This window comes from Vicia villosa, linkage group LG7 (assembly GCF_029867415.1).
Source record: "Vicia villosa cultivar HV-30 ecotype Madison, WI linkage group LG7, Vvil1.0, whole genome shotgun sequence".
Lineage (NCBI taxonomy): Eukaryota > Viridiplantae > Streptophyta > Magnoliopsida > Fabales > Fabaceae > Vicia > Vicia villosa.
Window position 1 is genome coordinate 65,444,179 of NC_081186.1, and position 10,144 is coordinate 65,454,322.

At 36.4% G+C, this 10,144-nt stretch overlaps 1 protein-coding gene and 1 pseudogene across 1 annotated transcript; one reads left to right on the forward strand and one right to left on the reverse strand.

Moving 5' to 3' along the window:
- The first annotated feature begins 3,056 nt into the window (after positions 1-3,056).
- On the forward strand, positions 3,057-4,752 carry LOC131617331 (uncharacterized; annotated as a pseudogene).
- A 3,068-nt stretch (positions 4,753-7,820) lies between these two features.
- On the reverse strand, positions 7,821-8,561 carry LOC131619230 (uncharacterized). The gene has a single exon (XM_058890352.1). The coding sequence runs from the start codon at positions 8,559-8,561 to the stop codon at positions 7,821-7,823; it is 741 nt and encodes a 246-aa protein (XP_058746335.1).
- Positions 8,562-10,144: the final 1,583 nt, after the last annotated feature.

Consider the following 10,144-nt stretch of genomic DNA (forward strand, 5'->3'; position numbering starts at 1 on the left):
TATTGAATCAATTAAATTGACTTTTAGCAAGTGATTTTCAGTTTTTGAAAGAAGCATCTTTCTCATTTCATCTTTTAATGTTTCAATTTGTACTCCAGTATTCTTATCAAGTTCCTGCATACATGTGTTTTAGGACATTTATTACGTTTAAGAGTTTATATTAATATTAAATCGTTGTATAATTATTAGACAAAAGAAATATCATTGCTAAAGAATATAGAAGGAAATAAGTGGCAATATATGCATACAATGGATTCAGAAGCATATTGAAGAAAATATTCTCCCCAAACGTTAGGGTGAAAATCAGCAAGGTTTCTTTGCATGTCGGATTTAGAAACAGAAGACATCTTCAAATATTGATATGAATGGAATATGCTTTATCAATATCTAACTCCTTCTTCAACTCTAAGATTTTGGTTGAGAAAAATAAGGATTTTGTATACATATTTATACTAAACAAAAGTGATTTAAACAAAAAAATTATTTTTACTTTTTAAATTAATTTTTTTAAAAGTTAAACACAAATAAAATTAATTTTTTATAAGTATTAGACATCGATTATTTTAAAAATATACTTTTTCTACACACAATAAACTAAAACAATGAACACAAGATTTAGGTGGAAACTCTTAGCATGCAAAAAATAAATGAGTTCAATTAGAAGACATAAGTACTGTACTATTATTTTTTTGTGGCTAATTAATTTTGTCATGTGGAATATACCTATTGGCACTACTAGAAATTTGGCCTACGGCCACGCTAAAATTGTCCACAGCTCAGAAACTGTGACCACATACATGATTTAGCCATGATTATCAAAGCGTAGACGTATGTTACAGAAATATTAAATCCGGAGTGTAAAACTGTGGCCTGTATAGCGGTAGATATTTTAAGCCGCAACTAAGAAACCGAGGCCTATAATTTTCAGTTCAAACTGTGGCCAAAACCCCAAAAAAAAACCCTCCAAAAGTTCCCTCCTTTTTTTTTAGTTTCCCTCTATCTTTTAATATTTTCTTTTCTATTTTTTTAATTAAAAAAAAGAAAAAAAATGAAAGAACAAAGGCATTGAAACGAGCCATATGAACAAAAACACTCACACTATCTGAAAACCCCATCTCCCAAAACTATCTGAAAACTCGTCGCCGTTGCGCCGCTGCTGCCACCTCCATCGCTTACAGGTTAGTTTCTTCATCTTCATCTCACTAACCTCAATCATCTCACGAACCCTAACCCTCTTCATCTCACGAATCTTAACTCTCTTCATCTCACGAACCCTAACCCTCTTCATCTCACGATTCTCTGTTCGTGTTCCTCATCTTCTCTATCGTCTCCTCTGATTTTGTTTGGACCTAATATATATTTTGTTTTGCAGTTGAGGTACCAAAGCTTTTGGAGGCTTCCTCTATTCATCTGCGTACGATTATCTGGGTACGATTCTCTTCTCTGTTCGTGTTCCTCATCTTCCCTCGTCTCCTCTGTTTTGTTTTTTTACTCCATTTCTCTGTTTTAAGGTAACAATTTGTGTTCTTTTAGGCTTCACCACATAAATTTTAATACGTGGTAGTATATCTCATGGAATGTTTTGATTTATATGTATATGATTATATAATGCCGTTGCCGTCTAAAAATGAATTTTATTTTATAAATCAGTAATCATGTTAGTGCTTTTCTTACCTAATTAGTTGTATGTTAGGTATATAATGTATATACAATAATTATTGCAAAGATTCTGTCCCTAGCTTGTGTAGTTTAATTCCATTTATATACAATAATTCTGTCCCTGTCATTTTTTGGTTGCTCAGCACATGTTTTAGTACTGTTAGTGCATTTTTTTGTATGAATTCAGTTTTGAATGTGTTATGTGTTTTGAATGTGTTATGTGTTGTGTTTCAAATATATAGGTTATCAAGCGATGGACAAAGAGTGGACTAAATTACCGTGGTTTAGTCAAGAGTACATCAACGGTGTTACTCGATTTTTAGACTTTGCCTTCACTAATGGAAGACCTCAAGAAGGTGAACTTCTATGCCCTTGTGCTAAGTGTAAAAATATATTGGAAAACAAGGGATATTATTAGGGATCACCTAATAGCCAAAGGTTTTCTAGACGGTTATGACGTTTGGTTGCACCATGGGGAGAAACTACAAAGGTCTATGGAAATTGGTGATGGGATGGAAGATCAAGAGGGATCACATGATGACATTCATGGCTTATTGCATGACATATATGGAGATAGGGCAGAAGCACACGGAGTTCATGAAGAGTGCGGATCGTGAAGAGGTGGTCTTAGACGATGATGGAGAACCTATTGGACCCAATGATCGAACCGTGACAGATTTGAGTTGTTTCCTTGGCACTGTCGCAAGGAATTCAGACTTGTGCCCCTTAGTTTATACTAACTTTAAAGCTTTGAAGAAAGCAAACAAGGACCGTATATGGGAATTTGTCACTGTAAGTGGGAATTTGTCACTGTGTGAATCTAAATATAAGTTGTGTTCCTTATTTACTTGTCACTAATTACCTTTTTTATCGTAGGATAAATTCATTATCCCTGAATATGGAAGTAGAGCGGTTTTCTCTCGCATAAATGATGCTTGGAGGCGTTTCAAGAAAGATCTCAAAAAGAGTTGTTTTTTAAAGTACACTACTATGAGTGAAAGATTGAAGCATCGTCCCCAGACCGTACCTGAAGTTCATTTCAAGCAATTGATATCCTATTGGAAGAACAATAAAATCCAAGTAAGATAACAATTAGCAATTGATCAATGCTGTCCCTAATATTTAATTCTGTAATTTAACATTTGCTGTCCCTAATTTTGCTGTTTCTGAATGTAGAAAATTAGCAAAATCAATGCTGTGAACAAAGCTAAGCAAAAGTATATGCATCGGATGGGCCCAACAAACTTTGCGAGGATTCGTGCAAAACTGGTAGGGTGTTTATACATCCTTCAATTTACAATTATGTATTGGTTGAGTGATTCATATTTTGATGTGTTTATTATCAACCCATGTAGCGTGCTAAGAAAGAGGATGGAAAGGAAGTTAGCCAGGCAGAGATGTTCATTGAGACTCGACAAAGTCGAAAAGGAAAACAACTGGATGAGGAAACTTCAAGTGTAATTGTAAGCCAGGCAGATTATTCCTTTAATCAACATTTGCCTTTAATCATTTATTTTTCTAATGTGAATATTTTTTAATTAGTCTAAGCTTCAAGAATCAGTTCAGAATTCAACTGAATCTGAGACATTTAACTCCTTGTTTGGGAAAGAAAAATCTGGACGAGTTCGTTGCTATGGAAGAACAATAACACCTACCATGCTTAAAAGAAAATAAGAAATTCTGGTTATTAAAAGGCAGCATAATGATGAAGTGGCTGGCATGAAGAGGGAGATGGATGGTATGAAGGCTCTATTTAAGACAATGATGAAGCAACAAAACCCACATATGAGCGACGAGGAGATCTCTAATTTGATGGCAAGTGCTATGGGTTGTTCCATTAGTTCTACTGCTGCTCCTGCTGATCCACATTCGTCTGCATCAACTCATATTCCGCATTGCGAACAGGTATACTCTAAACTACAAAATTGCAGCATATGGCACTGTATAGAAACTGTATAGAAACTGTATAAGAAACTGTATCAAGTGTTTTCTAAAATTAGAAACAGTATTAGAAACTGTATAGGGCACTGAATTAGAAACTCGGTTATCAAGAATTAGTTAGAAACTGTATAGGGCACATTAAGTGCAGGGATCATGGTTGAACAAGCGCAGGGATCACATTAAGAAACTGAATTATCACTGAATTTCTGAAATTGTATGGTTATCATGGATGAACAAGTGCAGGGATCACATTAAGAAACTGAATTATCATTGAATTTCTGAACTGATACTTGAACTGATTCTTGAATTTCTGAACTGGTTATCATGGATGAACAATATGCAGGGATCACATCTTGTTACAGTTTTACTGTTGTACAAATTTTGTTATAGTGTTATTGGTTTTACAGATTTTAAGCATCTTGTTATAGTGTTATTGGTTGGTAAAATTTTTGTGAATGCTAGTAACATTGATGTAATTCATTTTCTGGTGCCAATTAAACTGAAGTTTTGAAGTATCATCATTGGTTTGTACTATGTGGCCCAAATGGCATAAGGGAATCACATTAATCATGTAAAGTTTCATGGATGATTAAAGATTCTATTTGGTTTGATTTTAAGCATCCTATTACTGTTTTACTGTTGTAGCTTATAGTGTTATTGGTTGGTACAAGTTGTGTGAATGCTACTAACATTGATTTGTTTGTTTCAAACACATGTTACTTCAGTAGCAGATTTGTATCATCATTGGTGTTATGCATGTTTATTGGTTAGTACACTTATGAATGTTGAATGATGTTATGTTTATTGTAGGGTGGAGAGGAAGCAGATTGTGATGAAGATATGGAAGAAGCTTGTGATGAACATGAAGATGTGGAAGAAGTTTGTGCTGAAGATGTTGATGAAGATGTTGAGGAAGATGTGGAAGAAGAGCAAGGAGAAGATCAAGAAGAATAGTTGTTTTATGTTATCTTTCTAGCCAGTTATTAGAACTTTTTTTTGGTTATTTTGGGATGACTCTTTTTTGAGCCAAACTTGTGTTTAATATGGTTGTGTTTAACATGGTTGTTTTGAATTTTGAATTTGGGATGACATCAAAACTTGTATCCAACTATTATTAGTGGCACTACAAAAAAAACATACTTTTGACCTTAATGTTAATTTTATTGTTAATTTTATATTGATAGATATATTTATATATATATATATATATATATATATATATATATATATATATATATATAATATATATATATAAAATGACATATTTATGTAATGATACAGAAATAAACCGTGGCTAGATAAATGGGTTAGAATGCATAACATATAACAACGGTTTTAAATAGGTGGTCATAACCAAACCGTGGCTATATCTTGAACTAATACTGTGTCGTAAACGTTAAAATGAAACCGTGGCTTTACAATATAGCCACAGTTATTAAGTCATGGCAAATACAAACCGTGGCCTTAATCAAGCTACCTAAACCGTTGCCTAAAAATGCCACGGTTGTAAAAATGGCGTGGTCTAAACCAAAAAACCGTGGACTTTACTTTTGGCCACGGCCGTATACTCCACCGTTGGATTTCCGTGGCCGAACCGTGGCCTCAGCGTTACGCCACGGTTATTTTGCATAAAGCCTCGGTTTTCTGGGCGTGGTAGGAGGCCTTTTTTTCTGTAGTGTGGTGTCCAGTTGGCATGCTATTTTGTTGAAAAAGAATAAATTTGTTTTTATTCTTGCAGTAAAAGAAACAAAATAAAAGTACAGTAGTTGCTAGTTTATTATAAAAATAAGAACCCTCTCAATAAGAAAATTTAAATAAAAATACTTTTTTTAATAGGCAACAAAATTCACTAACAGAGTATTAAGGATACTCAAATCCGATTATAATAATGAACTTCTTACATACAGTTAAAAGGTGAAGAAAACCACTAAAAAAAGTACAAGAGGATTTGTTATTATAAAAGGATAACCATCTCCAAGACATAAGTTTGATAGAGTTAAAACACTCTTCAAAACTAAAGACTCTCCCTTGAAACAAAATAGAGTTTCTGAATAGGCAAAGGTTCCACTTCGTTGCGAGCTAGATCAAACGAATACCGGCTTGGTAGGAAGCATTATTCACCGAAAGGATATAGCAGGATATTATAAAGATGGTGAATGTGTAAGGAAACCTTATTTCCAATCCAGCTTGCAACCTCTTTCCACATTCAAGAGGAGATGAAGCAAAGGTCGAATAAGTGAGAAACCGATTCATCATCTGTGAAACAAAAGACGCAGAACTTGTCAGATGCCGACACGACGACTCCTCTCTTTGCTTGTTGGTCCCAGGTAGGCAGCTTGTCGATGAGTAAACGCCATCCAAAAATAAGAATTCTTGATGGAGCCTTAATCTTCCACAAGGAAACAAGAGCCATTCTAGTATCGTTGGTCCAAAAGTGACGAGAATCTGCCTTAGAAACGAAATCGTAGCAAGACTTTACCGAGAAGAGGCCATCGATTGCATTCTCCTAAATAAACTCGTCGGAGTCCTCCTATAAATAAAAAGCGTAATTCACCTAAACAAAAAATTCCTCCAAAAGAGGCTAAAGCGCGATATCCATGGAAGCTTCCTCGCCAAAAACCTTTCACTTCCAGTTCTCCCCAGACCGCGACCTTCAAATTTTGAACTCCCACCCAACGGTTGAACCAGAAGGAAGTGGTTTTACCGTTGGGAATCCTGCAAGAAATAAGAGAAGAGAATGGAGAAAAATTGAGCCCGATCGAACTATCTACGAGAAGGAGATCTCTCCACCATATCGAATCTGTTGTGTTGATCGCGTCCGTTGAGCTAGTGAGCAATTGAACCTCTGGGTTATCATATCTGTGGCAAAGAATTCCGCTCCATAGTGCTTCTATATCCTTTAAAATTCTCCATTTCCATTTCAATAAGAGGGATATGTTAAGTAATTCAATGTTTTAGATATCGAGTCCTCCATTGTTCACCGGGCTGCAAATCGTATCCCAATTAACCCAGTGGATGGTTCGATTATTCTCGTTTTCCCTTCATAGAAAATTACTTTGAATTCGTCAGAATTCCTTCAAAAATCTGAGCTGGAGCTTTGTAGAACAACAAGGAGTAGATTGGCAAGGCATTCAACACCACATTTATCATCACGACTCTGCCTCCAATTGAGATATTTTTGTTGTTCCAATTCGACAACATGTTCTGCATTTTTATACCAAACCTTTCCACATAGAAAGTTTTATGGGGCTGTCTCCAATCATGACGCCTAGGAAGTTGCAGGGAAAGTAGTCAATACTGCACGACAAAAAAGATAAAGCGTAAATCATACTCTACTCGCTTAAATTAATTCCGTAAATATTACTCTCTTGGAAGTTAACTCTCAGCCCTGACATTAGGTCAAATCCTCTAAAAATTGATTTCAAACTCCAAAGATTGTTGTTGTCTCCATTACCTAAGATAATGGTGTCGTTGGTGAATTGTAGGATGTGAACTTTTGCCTCATCAATAACATAGAATCCTGAGTAGTCATCATTCTCTGTCGCTCTTTTTACCAATCTGGTTAATCCCTCCATAGCCAAAAACAAAAAAGAAATGGAGATAAGGGATCTCCCTGTCTGAGCCATTTTTCCACCGAGAAGTCCGTCGTGACACCACCGTTTACCCGCACCGACATAGAGCTAGTAAACACACAAGCCTCCATCCATTTGAGCCACCTAACTCCAAACCCCATTTTACGCATAAAAAACCTTGATTAGTTATAGCTAACATAGTCGAACGCCTTTTCAAAGTCAACCTTCAGAGCTAAACAACTACGATTCTCTCTTTTAGCCATTTCAATTATCTCGTTCACCGTCAACACCCCTTCAAAGATATTTCTCTCAGCTATAAATGTTGATTGCTTAATCGAAACTAATAAACCTATCACTTTCTTCAACCTAGAAGCCAATTATTTAGCCAAAATCTTACGTAGACACTCAACAAGACAAATGAGCCGATATTCCGAAAGAGAAAGCGGGTTGCTAACTTTCGGAATAAGAGCTAGAAAAGAAGTCGTTCATCCTTTAATCAATTTGGCCCTAGCATGGAAATCATTGACAAAATGCACCACGTCACCTTTAATGAATTCCCAGCAATTCTGGAGAAAATCAAAATAAAAGCCATCTGGTCCCGCACTCTTTCCTTTGTCGCAACTCCAAACTGCTGCTTTTACCTCACTTTCAAAAAATGGAACTTCCAGCATATCTCTGTCCTGTTCCTTGAGGAAGTTGAAAGGAAAATCTTCGAACAGACCTTGAAAAATTGCTTTCCATGAAGAAATTACCAAAATGCTCTTGAATAGCTTTCTTGATATCCTCCACTGCTTCCACAACTCCGTTAGAAGTTTCAACGGAATTGATGAATTTATGTCTATTTCGAACTTTCATCGCGTTGTGGAAATACGAAGTGTTACGATCGCCCTCCTTCAACCATGTTTTCCTTGAATTTTTCCTCAAGAAACTCTCCTTGATGTCCATATGCTTCCAAAATTCTGAAACTACCTTATGCCTCTCATATGTTAACAAGCCTATGTTGCCTATAATGTTATCAAATAACAGATTATCCATAGCATTCAGATATTCTACACAACCTTCCACTTTCAAGTCAATCCATCCAAACACCTCTTTGTTCCAAATCCTAAGACTTGTTTTAAGAGATTTAAGCTTTTCACTAAGGATGAAATCCTTTATGCCATTAACCACACACTTCTGCCATTCCGTTTTAGCGAACAATAAGAAGTTATCGTGTTTTAACCAACAATTGTTGAAACAAAACAGTTTAGGATCCCATTCAATATTATTGTTACACTTCAGCCAGATAGGGAAATGGTCCGAGATGTCTCTTTTCTTGATCCATTGTCCAAAGATGTTCCAATTACGCACCAAGTTCTCTGATAGTAAGAATCTATCGAGATGACTCATTTTCGTTCCTCCTCCGTTATACCAAGAGAACCTCGACCCAATGGTAGGCATATCAATAAGAACTATCTCTTCAATGAAGCAACTAAAAGCCTCTATTTTGCTATTTCTGGCTACCTACCCCAGACCAATTCTCTCTTCCTTAAGACTAATAGCATTGAAGTCACCACCTACACACCAATCTTCTCCCAAGCATATCTTTCTCGACCATCAGCTCTCTCCAAGTAAACTTCCTTTTTGCAAAAGAGCACAAAGCATACACATTAACGAAATTGTAGCAAACACCATTCCAACAAGCATTCAGACCCACAAAACCTTCTCTTGTGAAACTATGGTTCAGAGGAAGAATATATTTTCCCCAAAGAATTACCATGCCACCTGAAGCTCCTAACGCCCCCTTGAACGACCATTCAACATCTCTATTACCCTATAATTCCACTGCTAAAACTCTATCGAAAAACAATTAATTTAACCTCTTTCAGAAATCATAAATCAAAATTTTCCGGTTGGAATAAGAAGCTAATCCTCTTCCTCTTGATTCTGCTACCGTCCCCACTGATATTTAGACAAAGAATATTCATAAAAACCTATTGGATATCTCCTCCCTCCGCACTTTGCCCTCTTTTTCTCTAAGTTCCATCTCCTCAATCAACTTAATTGAATTTTCCTGGTTATCCTTGCTCACGATCCCTAGACTAGAAAAACATTCCCAAACCAATTTTCCCACTTCCGAATCTATGTTTCCCCAGAACCTCTTGTTGCATTGGAGGAGGTCCGAATCTAAAATAGAATCACAACACATAAATTCTCCGCCTGAGAATCTAACACTATCCGCAGAATTAGTGGAGGAAGAGGGAATGCAATTAGCTGTAGCCACAAGAGGTTTTTTCTTTCTCTGTAAACAGTCAAAGTAAGAAACCCGAGATTCTATCCTTTCTCCCAAATCTTGAACCACTCTCACTTTTTTCCTTCTTTGTTTAGGCCCTTTGATAACTGTAATACGGTGAACTGACTTTTATAATCGATCGAAATGTCGCGGTTAAGCATGAGTCGCCACCGACTTTTATTTTATCCAAACTAAGTCAGAAAGGCAAAAAGAAACAGAAAAAAACCTTTTAAAGAAATCTAATTTCGGGGGGTAATTTATGCAAAGGGAAGGTGTAAAGCACCCTTTGCATCCATGGTTTGCCATGGGCTCTTAATTGCTTTGCTTGCTCGTTTTCAGAAAATGTAGATGAAAGAGGAAAAATGGACTTTAGCTCGTAAATGAGCGTAGCCACCTTTTTTGAAGAATTTTGAGAAAGAATATAGAAAATAGAGCATGGCAAGGCAATTAGGGGCAATTACCTTAAACTCAGATGATAGGTCTCTTTTTAGCCTTTCAGAATGAAAGGGTCTATCCTTGCCATAAGAGGGCAGGAAGCCTTTCGTTTGGAGGTTGAAGGGTCGTCGAAGCATCCTTTGCCATAAGACTGTCCCATGCCATAGAAGGGCAGGTAGTCTAAGGGGAAAGATCAGAATAGGCTTTCGTAGGCAACCAGAAGATACCTCAGCCTTATTCGTGGGCAACTTTCGAGGGTCGAGGT

What these genes read in the sequence shown, in the direction of transcription:
- LOC131619230 (XM_058890352.1), bottom strand. Translation starts at nt 8,561, where the DNA reads ATGAGTCATCTCGATAGATTCTTACTATCAGAGAACTTGGTGCGTAAT.